The sequence below is a fragment of the Schistocerca piceifrons genome, chromosome 4 (genome assembly GCF_021461385.2).
Source record: "Schistocerca piceifrons isolate TAMUIC-IGC-003096 chromosome 4, iqSchPice1.1, whole genome shotgun sequence".
NCBI classification, from domain to species: Eukaryota; Metazoa; Arthropoda; class Insecta; order Orthoptera; family Acrididae; genus Schistocerca; species Schistocerca piceifrons.
Genome location: NC_060141.1, coordinates 390,580,799 through 390,593,398, shown reverse-complemented (window position 1 = coordinate 390,593,398; position 12,600 = coordinate 390,580,799). Strand labels below are relative to the sequence as shown.

At 44.0% G+C, this 12,600-nt stretch overlaps 1 protein-coding gene across 1 annotated transcript in view; it reads left to right on the top strand.

The window, feature by feature from the left end:
• Nucleotides 1-12,600, top strand: part of LOC124794912 (DNA polymerase epsilon catalytic subunit 1) — a 306,938-nt gene that overhangs the window by 209,666 nt on the left and 84,672 nt on the right. The window contains exons 27-28 of the mRNA XM_047258614.1: nucleotides 10,396-10,609; nucleotides 10,707-10,791. Of these exons, the coding sequence (XP_047114570.1) occupies nucleotides 10,396-10,609; nucleotides 10,707-10,791 (299 nt within the window). The remainder of the gene's footprint in view (nucleotides 1-10,395; nucleotides 10,610-10,706; nucleotides 10,792-12,600) is intronic.

The window sequence follows — 12,600 nt, the reverse complement described above, 5'->3', positions numbered from 1 at the left end:
CGTAATTGAGTTCCCGAATTTCCAGGAAAGTCTTGGCTCAAATTACTCTTGGGACCGAGAACTGGCTGAAACCCAAAGTGGAAAGCTCCGAGCTATTCAGTGAGTCATGGAATGTATATTGGAAAGACAGATTAGAGGCTGTAGGACGGGGAGTGTTAATTGCAGTTGACAAAAATATTGTCTCAATTGAGGTTGAGGTTGAGTGTGACAATGAAGTCGTCTGGTTGCATAAAACAGGTGTAGCTGCAACTAAGTTAATTATTGGACATTTTAACTTGCCACCCATTTCTGCTGCGACAGTTCTAGTCATTCAAAGAAAGTTCACAGCGAGTAGCGCATAAATACATACGTTATCAATACTAGTTGGAGGCAACTTTAACCTCCTGAGTATAGATTGGAATGTCTATGGATTCATTGCAAGGTTACAGACAGACAGTTAAGTAAAATACTTTTGAACATGTTTTTCGAAAATTGTCTTGGGCGTCTAGCTCAGTAGCCCACAGGCAGTGGAAGTGTCTTAAACCTTGTAGCTACAAATAGACCAGATGTTATCGACAGTGTCGGTATAGAAACAGGAATTAGCAATCGTGGCGTCATTATAGCAACTATGATTACAAAAGTTAATAAATCAGTGAAAAAGGCTAGGAGAGTGTTTTTGCTAGAAAGAGCAGATAAGCATGTAATTTTTCCTCCTATCTATGTAATTATGTAGTTGCGTGGTTCTCAATTCGTTCAAGCAGTCAATCATTCATAATAGGAAACACAGTCATAACTCAGTCACTCAAACTGATTCAGAAATTTTACATGTTAGAATGAAATCAGGCGATGATTCTTCTTCTCTGCAGGCTCACGCTTTGCGGCAGTCTGCTAATCTGTACGAATAAAATGCCTCGTATTTTTTGAAGTGTTGTATAATCAGTCGGGAAACCTCAGATCAAGCAGATATTTGGCTCTGATGACGTTTAAAATATATATATATATATATATATATATATATATATATATATATATATATATATATATATATTTTAACATGTCATCCTTACAGTAAGTAGCAATCTGTCTTTTCCTACATTGCTAATTTTGTAAATAGATATTAGTGATTGTAGTCCGTTTAAATCCAAAATGGCATTTTGTTATCTCTGGTAGTGGAATAAGAGTGCCAGCATATAAAAAAAACAAAGATGATGTGACTTACCAAACGAAAGCCCTGGCAGGTCGATAGACACACAAACAAACACAAACATACACACAAAATTCAAGCTTTCGCAACAAACTGTTCCCTCATCAGGAAAGAGGGAAGGAGAGGGAAAGACGAAAGGATGTGGGTTTTAAGGGAGAGGGTAAGGAGCCATTCCAATCCCGGGAGCGGAAAGACTTACCTTAGGGGGAAAAAAGGACAGGTACACACACACACACACACACACACACACACACACACACACACACACATACACAGACACAAGCAGACATTTGTAGAGGCAAAAAGTTTGGGCAGAGATGTCAGTCGAGGGAGAAGTACAGAGGCAAAGATGTTGTTGAAAGACAGGTGAGGTATGAGCGGCGGCAAATTGAAATTAGAAATTAGCGGAGATTGAGGCCTGGCGGATAACGAGAAGAGAGGATATACTGAAGGGCAAGTTCCCATCTCCGGAGTTCTGACAGGTTGGTGTTAGTGGGAAGTATCCAGATAACCCGGATGGTGTAACACTGTGCCAAGATATGCTGGCTGTGCACCAAGGCATGTTTAGCCACAGGGTGATCCTCATTACCAACAAACACTGTTTGCCTGTGTCCATTCATGCGAATGGACAGTTTGTTGCTGGTCATTCCCACATAGAAAGCTTCACAGTGTAGGCAGGTCAGTTGGTAAATCACGTGGGTGGTCTCACACGTGGCACTGTTTTTGATCGTGTACATCTTCCGGGTTACAGGACTGGAGTAGGTGGTGGTGGGAGGGTGCGTGGGACAGGTTTTACATCGGAGTCGGTTACAAGGGTAGGAGCCAGAGGGTAGGGAAGGGGGTTTGGGGATTTCGTAGGGATGAACTAAGAGGTTACGAAGGTTAGGTGGACGGCAGAAAGACACTCTTGGTGGAGTGGGGAGGATTTCATGAAGGATGGATCTCATTTCAGGGCAGGATTTGAGGAAGTCGTATCCCTGCTGGAGCGCCACATTCAGAGTCTGATCCAGTCCCGGAAAGTATCCTGTCACAAGTGGGGCACTTTTGGGGTTCTTCTGTGGGAGGTTCTGGGTTTGAGGAGATGAGGAAGTGGCTCTGGTTATTTGCTTCTCTATCAGGTTGGGAGGGTAGTTGCGGGATGCGAAGGCTGTTTTCAGGTTGTTGGTGTAATTGTTCAAGGATTCCGGACTGGAGCGGATTCGTTTGCCACGAAGACCTAGGCTGTAGGGAAGGGACCGTTTGATGTGGAATGGGTGGCAGCTGTCATAATGGAGGTACTGTTGCTTGTTGGTGGGTTTGATGTGAATGGACATGTGAAGCTGGCCATTGGACAGGTGGAGGTCAACGTCAAGGAAAGTGACATGGGATTTGGAGTATGACCAGGTGAATCTGATGGAACCAAAGGAGTTGAGGTTGGAGAGGAAATTCTGGAGTTCTTCTTCACTGTGAGTCCAGATCATGAAAATGTCGTCAATAAATCTGTACCAAAATTTGGGTTGGCAGGCCTGGGTAACCAAGAAGGCTTCCTCTAAGCGACCCATGAATAGGTTGGCGTAAGATGGGGCCATCCTGATACCCATGGCTGTTCCCTTTAATTGTTGGTATGTCTGGCCTTCGAAAGTGAAGAAGTTGTGGGTCAGGATGAAGCTGGCTAGGGTAATGAGGAAAGAGGTTTTAGGTATGGTGGCAGGTGATCGGCGTGAAAGAAAGTGCTCCATCGCAGCGAGGCCCTGGACGTGCGGAATATTTGTGTATAAGGAAGTGGCATCAATGGTTACAAGGATGGTTTCTGGGGGTAACAGACTGGGTAAGGATTCCAGGCGTTCGAGGAAGTGGTTGGTGTCTTTGATGAAGGATGGGAGACTGCATGTAATGGGTTGAAGGTGTTGATCTACACAGGCAGAGATACGTTCTGTGGGGGCTTGGTAACCAGCTACAATGGGATGGCCGGGATGATTGGGTTTGTGAATTTTAGGAAGAAGGTAGAAGGTAGATGTGCGGGGGTGGGGGTCAGGAGTTTGATGGAGTCAGGTGAAAGGTTTTTTAGGGGGCCTAAGGTTCTGAGGATTCCTTGAAGCTCCGCCTGGACATCAGGAATGGGATTACCTTGGCAAACTTTGCAAGTAGTGTTGTCTGGAAGCTGGCGCAGTCCCTCAGCCACATACTCCCGACGATAAAGTACCACGATCGGGGAACCCTTGTCCGCCAGAAGAATGACGATGGATCGGTCAGCCTTCAGATCACGGATGGCCTGGGCTTCAGCAGTGGTGATGTTGGGAGTAGGATTAAGGTTTGTTTAAGAAGGATTGAGAGGCAAGGCTGGAAGTCAGAAATTCCTGAAGGGTTTGGAGAGGGTGATTTTGAGGAAGAGGAGGTGGGTCCCGCTGTGACTGAGGACGGAACTGTTCCAGGCAGGGTTCAATTTGGATAGTGTCTTGGGGAGTTGGATCATTAGGAGTAGGATTAGGATCATTTTTCTTCATGGCAAAGTGATATTTCCAGCAGAGAGTACGGGTGTAGGACAGTAAATCTTTGACAAGGGCTGTTTGGTTGAATCTGGGAGTGGGGCTGAAGGTGAGGCCTTTGGATAGGACAGAGGTTTCGGATTGGGAGAGAGGTTTGAAGGAAAGGTTAACTACTGAATTAGGGTGTTGTGGTTCCAGATTGTGTTGATTGGAATTTTGAAGTTTTGGGGGGAGTGGAGCTGGAAGTGGGAGATTGAGTAGATGGGAGAGACTGGGTCTGTGTGCAATGAGAGGAGATTGAGGTTTGCTGGAAAGGTTGTGAAGGGTGAGTGAGTTGCCTTTCCGGAGGTGGTAAACTAGGAGATTGGATAGTTTTTTGAAGTGGAGGGTGGCATGCTGTTCTAATTTGCAGTTGGCCTGTAGGAGGATGCTCTGAACAGCCGGTGTGGATGTGGGAGAGGAAAGACTGAGGACTTTTATTAAGGATAGGAGTTGACGGGTGTGTTCATTGGCTGAGTTGATGTGTAGGTGAAGGATTAGGTGGGTGAGGGCAATGGATTGTTCAGTTTGAAACTGGTATAGGGACTGATGGAAAGAAGGGTTACAGCCAGAGATGGGAACTTTAAGTGTGAGGCCTTTGGGGGTAATGCCAAATGTCAGACAAGCTTGAGAAAATAAAATATGGGAGTGTAATCTGGCTAGGGCGAAGGCATGTTTGCGGAGGGAATGTAAATAAAACTTAATGGGGTCATTGTGGGGATGGTGTGAGGGTGACATGGTATTAGAAGGTGGAAAGTGTAACATGAGGCTGAAACGAAAATGAAAATAAAAATATAAATATATGGGGAGAGATAAAGGTGAACTGGAAAGCAACTGGAGATCTGGTGTGAAAAAAGGCGAAAAAGTGTGGGTTATAGCTGGGCTTGTTGATCCTGTGGTGAACTTGGGTTGGTAGACAACGATGTGCACAAAGGTTAGGTGGTTGTTTTGCCGCCAAAACACGTAAAAGGGTGGAGCAATTCGGGAAAATTTCGAAAAAACTGCATGCAAATGTATTAAAAGGAGTGGTTTTGTGGTGGCAGATTGTGAAAATGAGGCTAACAATTGTCCGATGAAGAAATAATGACGTTAAAACCTGTGGGAAGTGGCTAAAAAAGGTCAGTGATGTGGGAAAAACGGAAATGGAAAAAAAGGCGAAAGTTATTAGAACTAGCCGAAATGGCTGTTTAATAGCTGAAAGGAACTGTTTGTGAACTGTAAATGGTGGATTTTATAGCAGCGGTAGTGTTGAAAGCAGAAAAAAATTTTTTGGTTATGGTTTGGAAGTGGGTTACGTATTATTGAGTATATACAGGGCTATTACAAATGATTGAAGCGAGTTCATAAATTCACTGTAGCTCCATTCATTGACATATGGTCACGACACACTACAGATACGTAGAAAAACTCATAAAGTTTTGTTCGGCAGAAGCCGCACTTCAGGTTTCTGCCACCAGAGCGCTCGAGAGCGCAGTGAGACAAAATGGCGACAGGAGCCGAGAAAGCGTATGTCGTGCTTGAAATGCACTCACATCAGTCAGTCATAACAATGCAACGACACTTCAGGACGAAGTTCAACAAAGATCCACCAACTGCTAACTCCATTCAGCGATGGTATGCGCAGTTTAAAGCTTCTGGATGCCTCTGTAAGGGGAAATCAACGGGTCGGCCTGCAGTGAGCGAAGAAACGGTTGAACGCGTGCGGGCAAGTTTCACGCGTAGCCCGTGGAAGTCGACGAATAAAGCAAGCAGGGAGCTAAACGTACCACAGCCGACGGGTTTGGAAAATCTTACGGAAAAAGGCTAAAGCAGAAGCCTTATCGTTTACAATTGCTACAAGCCCTGACACCCGATGACAAAGTCAAACGCTTTGAATTTTCGGCGCGGTTGCAACAGCTCGTGGAAGAGGATGCCTTCAGTGCGAAACTTGTTTTCAGTGATGAAGCAACATATTTTCTTAATGGTGAAGTGAACAGATACAATGTGCAAATCTGGGCGGTAGAGAATCCTCGCGCATTCGTGCAGCAAATTCGCAACCACCAGAAATTAACGTGTTTTGTGCAATCTCACGGTTTAAAGTTTACAGCCCCTTTTTCTTCTGTAAAAAAAACGTTACAGGTCACGTGTATCTGGACATGCTGGAAAATTGGCTCATGCCACAACTGGAGACCGACAGCGCGACTTCATCTTTCAACAGGATGGTGCTCCACCGCACTTCTATCATGATGTTCGGCATTTCTTAAACAGGAGATTGGAAAACCGATGGATCGGTCATGGTGGAGATCATGATCAGCAATTCATGTCATGGCCTCCATGCTCTCCCGACTTAACCCTATGCGATTTCTTTCTGTGGGGTTATGTGAAAGATTCAGTGTTTAAACCTCCTCTACCAAGAAACGTGCCAGAACTGCGAGCTCGCATCAACGATGCTTTCGAACTCATTGATGGGGACATGCTGCGCCGAGTGTGGGAGGAACTTGATTATCGGCTTGATGTCTGCCGAATCACGAAAGGGGCACATATCGAACATTTGTGAATGCCTAAAAAAACTTTTTGAGTTTTTGTATGTGTGTGCAAATCATTGTGAAAATATCTCAAATAATAAAGTTATTGTACAGCTGTGAAATCGCTTCAATCATTTGTAATAACTCTGTATAGGCGGGATAAAATTGTATGGTAGATTCGGTAATGAGGAGAAGGTGAATGCAAAGTAAAACTACTTGCAAAAACAGAAAGAGAAAATAAGATGACAGGAAAGATTTCGAAATGCAACAGTGACAATAACAAACGTAATTGTTGGGTTCAAATTAATGATATGAATATAATAGAGGGAAACATTCCACATGGGAAAAATATATCTAAAAACAAAGATGATATGACTTACCAAACGAAAGTGCTGGCAGGTCGATAGACACACAAACAAACACAAACATACACACAAAATTCAAGCTTTCGCAACCAACCGTTGCTTCGTCAGGAAAGAGGGAAGGAGAGGGAAAGACGAAAGGATGTGGGTGTTAAGGGAGAGGGTAAGGAGTCATTCCAATCCCGGGAGCGGAAAGACTTACCTTAGGGGGAAAAAAGGACAGGTATACACTCGCACACACACACACACACACACACACACATATCCATCCGCACATACACAGACACAAGCAGATATTTGTAAAAGCAAAGAGTTTGGCCAGAGATGTCAGTCGAGGCAGAAGTACAGAGGCAAAGATGTTGTTGAAAGACAGGTGAGGTATGAGCGGCGGCAAATTGAAATTAGAAATTAGCGGAGATTGAGGCCTGGCGGATAACGAGAAGAGAGGATATACTGAAGGGCAAGTTCCCATCTCCGGAGTTCTGACAGGTTGGTGTTAGTGGGAAGTATCCAGATAACCCGGACGGTGTAACACTGTGCCAAGATGTGCTGACCATGCACCAAGGCATGTTTAGCCACAGGGTGATCCTCATTACCAACAAACACTGTCTGCCTGTGTCCATTCATGCGAATGGACAGTTTGTTGCTGGTCGTTCCCACATAGAAAGCTTCACAGTGTAGGCAGGTCAGTTGGTAAATCACGTGGGTGCTTTCACACGTGGCTCTGCCTTTGATCGTGTACACCTTCCGGGTTACAGGACTGGAGTAGGTAGTGGTGGGAGGGTGCATGGGACAGGTTTTACACCGGGGCGGTTACAAGGGTAGGAGCCAGAGGGTAGGGAAGGTGGTTTGGGGATTTCATAGGGATGAACTATGAGGTTACGAAGGTTAGGTGGACGGCAAAAGACTCAAAAAAATATATATATATAAGGGAAACACTCCATGAGGGAAAAATATATCTAAAAACAAAGATGATGTGACTTACCAAATGAGAGCGCTGGCAGGTCGATAGACACACAAACAAACACAAACATACACACAAAATTCTAGCTTTCGCAACAAACAGTTGCTTCGTCAGGAAAGAGGGAAGGAGAGGCAAAGAAGAAAGGAAGTGGGTTTTAAGGGAGAGGGTAAGGAGTCATTCCAATCCCGGGAGCGGAAAGACTTACCTTAGGGGGAAAAAAGGACGGGTATACACTCGCGCGCACACACACACACACACACACACACACATATCCATCCACACATTTACAGACACAAGCAGACATATTTAAAGACAAAGAGTTTGTCTTTAAATATGTCTGCTTGTATCTGTAAATGTAAAATTAGTAAACGTCATTCAAGGGTGGAATTGTATCAGAATAACTCATCGAATATAAAGAGATATTACAAGCAGTTATTAGCATCTCACTTAGACAGTGAACTGGCATCACTTAGTTTGCGTGTAGGCAAAGTTGAAGCAGATTGTAAATTGTGATCTGGAGAGCTATGTGCATAGTAAGTGGATAAAGGATGGAAAAGAACCAGGAAGATTTAATAACGAAATTTGGCAGCAGATGCTGAGGAAGCAGAGGCTGTTGTTCTTGCGGTTCAAAAGGGTTCGCACAAATGACAACAAGTGAAGGTTAGTAGAGATTTGTGCATCTGTGAAAAGATCTATGCATGAAGCATACCACAGTTACCACCATTACACCTTCGCAAAAGATCTGGCAGAGAACCCGAGGAAATTCTGGTATTATGTAAAATCGTTAAGTGGGTCTAAGGCTTCCATTCAGTCCCTTGTTGTCCAGTCCGGTGTGACAGTTGAAGATAGCAGAACAAAAGCCAAAGTTTTAAATTTCACATTCAAGTAATCATCCATACAGGAGAAATATACCATCATTTGACCATCGGACAGACTCTCGTATGTGCAATATAGTAATAAGCATACCTGGCATAGGGAAACCACTGAAAAGATTTGAAAGCAATAGATCACCAGGTCTGTATGGAATCACAGTTTGATTTTACAAAGAGTACTCTACAGCATTGGCCCCTTACACAGCTTGCATTTATTGTGAATCTCTCGCCCAGGACAAAGCCCGAAGCAACTGGGAAAAAGCACAGGTGACTGTAGCATATAAGAAGGGTAAAAGAACGGACACACAAAATTACAGGGCAATAATCCCTAACTTTTGTTTGCTGCAGAATCCTTAAAGATATTCTCAGTCCGAATATAATAAACTTTCTTGAGATTAAGCAGCTTATGTCCATGAATCAGCATGTTCTTAGAAGGCATCGCTCGTACGAAACTCAGCTTATCCTTTTCTCACACAATATACTGTGAACTACAGGTGAAGGGCAACATTTCTGGAAAGCATTTGACATGGTGCCCCATTGCAAGCTGTTAACAAAGCTACGAGCATATGGAATATGTAACAGATATGTGAGTGGCTCGAAGATTTCTTAAGTAGAAGAACGCAATATCTGGTCCAGGACGGCGAGTGTTCATCAAAGACAAGTGTGTCATCATGAGTGCCCCAGGGAAGTGTGATAGGACCACTGTTTCCCTCTCTATGCATAAATGATGTGGCGGACAGGGTGGACAGCAATCTACGGTTGTTTGCCGATGATCTCGTGGTGTACGGTAAGGTGTCGAATTTGAGCAACTGTAGGAAGATACAAGACAACTTAGACAAAATTTCCAGTTGGTGTGATGAATGGCAGCTAGTCCTGAATGTGGAAAAATGTAAGTTAGTGCAGATGGGTAGGAAGATCAGAGCTGTAATACTTGGATACGGTGTTACTAGTGTCCTTTTTGACACAGTCAAATTGTGTAAATATCTGGGCATAACATTGTACAGCGATAGGAGGTGAAACGAGCATGTGAGAACTGTAGAAAGGAAGGCAAATGGTAGACTTCAGCTTATTGGGAAAATTTTAGGAAAGAGTGGTTCACGTGTAAAGGAGACCACATATAGGACACTGGTGCGACTTATTCTTGAGTACTGCTCGATTGTTTGGGATCTGTAGCAGGTCAGATTGAAGGAAGACATTGGAATAATTCAGAGATGGGCTGCTAGATATGCTACTGGTAGGTTTGAACAACACACAAGTGTGTCACAGATGCTTCGGGAACTCAAACAGAAATCCCTGGAGCGAAGGCAACACTCTTTTTGAGAAACACTAGTGAGAAAATTTAGAGACACGGCATTTGAACCTGACCACTGAATGATTCTGCTGCCGCCAACGTACATTGCGCGTATGAGTTACGAAGATAAGATTCGAGAAATTATAGCTCATATGGAGGCCTACAGACAGTCATTTTTCCCTCACTCTATTTTCAGATGGAACAGGAGTGGAAATGACAAGTGGTTGGACAGGCTACCCTCCGCCATGCACCGTATGGCGGCTTGAAGCGTATCTTTGTAGGTGTAGATTTACTCCACAGTAATTTATCTGAAATTACTTCACAAAGTGTGCTGTTTTAAACATACAGTTGTTATAAATGTGGGCAGTTATACCCCAGGCTACCAACCAGAAAATGTAGTTATCCCCATAGGCACTGAGATCACATCATGTTTCTGGCGTAGAAGTAGTCCTATGTTGCTTCTGGTATGATTCTTTATGTGTACAGTTTAATCAGACCATAATGTTTGCGTGTTGTGAAACTGTGAAACTTTTTTATATCTTCAGTGCTGTATCACCTATCAATTTTCTGGTAATTGAAATAGTTCTTTGAGTAATGCCATTGCGTAGAAACAATTATGATATAATTTTGGAACATAAGTGAACTATGAAATAGAGAGCAAAATTGCATCTCAGTATACTTGCAAAAATTATTAATACTCCATTTCTCTCCACAGGCACTAGCTCTAGTGTGGCATTTGACACAATGCCACAAGCATCACTCGAAGAGATGATGTCCGGTGGAGGACCAGCGACCCTGGGCAACTACGATGATATTGCTCGCTGCAGTGGGGCTTTCAAGGTACTCAGGTCAATGGTGGGAGCATGGCTTCGGGATGTCTCTGTCTACAAAAATGTGTTTGCAGATTTTCAGATAGTTCAGTTCTACAGGTGGGATATCGCATTGTTATAGATGTTCTTCATATGTAGTGTGAATCCTCATATACAATGAAACACAGATTAATTTTACGTCTGTTATTTTATTCAGATGGTTGCGGTCACCGAACACATTACTTTATGACCCGGCTTTACGAAGAACTTTGCACAGCCTCATGAAAAAACTCTTCATTCAGGTAATGTGTAGGTGGTAATTACACAGGTGCAGATCATATTTGCTGTTTATTTTTGATAGTTTGTTTCACTCCATATGTAAATGAAAGACAGTAAATTGGACAACACTACATGTCTTCCCCCCATTTAGTGTCTTTCATTTTCCATAGATAATAGTTCAGCTAGCTTGTAATGTCATTTGTTAATGGGAACAAATCGGTAATTTACAAATGTTATCAACTAGTCTTTTTGTCTGTTGACTTTAACAAGAAGTAATACATTTTGCAAACTGAAGATACTCAAAACTATTTTAACTAATGTAGTGCGGGCACTTTAGGTGGCAGTCAGCTACAAGTGTAAACAAGTGAGAACTTCGATCACTGGGGAGAGAGGAGATGTGCTGAGGGAACAAGCCCCACCTTCCTTTTGCAAGACTGGCAGTCTGCATTTTAGGTCTGGGTTTGTACAAAAACAGAACTGGTACCCAGTGATAGAGAATGCTGAATGTTTTGTAGTAACGGGAGATGTACTCTAACCCCTTGACAGAGCTGGAGTAGCCTCTTACAACACAAAACAAGGCTAAGTACATAAAATATTTGGTAATGGCTACTGCAGTTACATGCTGAGTTTGGCAGCACCATAAACGAGGTAGTACTGGCCCTACCTCTACAGGTATCTCCCCCCCTCCCCCCACCCCCCACCTCCCCTGCAGGGAGGGGCAGCTATGAACCAGGATGGTGCAAGTGGGTGGTGGAGGTGAGGTAGGAGCCTAGGAGGCTCCAGTGATAGGCGGCTGCAAAGGTAACGAGTTCTTTGTTGAATCCTGGCAGCATATTGTCTGTGTCACCGTCAGAGAAGCCCAGCACGATGAGACACTTGTCCTGCGATGGTGAAAGATGGTTGGTGTGCATGGGGAGTGATCTACTGTCCCTGGGTTGAAGTACGAGGTGCATTCAAGTTCTAAGGCCTCTGATTTTTTTTCTAATTAACTACTCACCCAAAATCGATGAAACTGACGTTACTTCTTGACGTAATCGGCCTGCAGATGTACACATTTTTCACAACGCTGACGCCATGATTCCGTGGCAGCGGCGAAGGCTTCTTTAGGAGTCTGTTTTGACCACTGGAAAATCGCTGAGGCAATAGCAGCACAGCTGAGAATGTGCGGCCACAGAGAGTGTCTTTCATTGTTGTAAAAAGCCAAAAGTCACTAGGAGCCAGGTCAGGTGAGTAGGGAGCATGAGGAATCACTTCAAAGTTGTTATCACGAAGAAACTGTTGCGTAACGTTAGCTCGATGTGCGGGTGCGTTGTCTTGGTGAAACAGCACACACGCAGCCCTTCCCGGACGTTTTTGTTGCAGTGCAGGAAGGAATTTGTTCTTCAAAACATTTTCGTAGGATGCACCTGTTACCGTAGTGCCCTTTGGAACGCAATGGGTAAAGATTACACCCTCGCTGTCCCAGAACATGGACACCATCATTTTTTCAGCACTGGCGGTTACCCGAAATTTTTTTGGTGGCGGTGAATCTGTGTGCTTCCATTGAGCTGACTGGCGCTTTGTTTCTGGATTGAAAAATGGCATCCACGTCTCATCCATTGTCACAACCGACAAAAAGAAAGTCCCATTCATGCTGTCGTTGCGCGTCAACATTGCTTGGCAACATGCCACACGGGCAGCCATGTGGTCGTCCGTCAGCATTCGTGGCACCCACCTGGATGACACTTTTTGCATTTTCAGGTTGTCATGCAGGATTGTGTGCACAGAAGCCACAGAAATGCCAACTCTGGAGGCGATCTGTTCGACAGTCATTCGGCGATCCCCCAAAACAA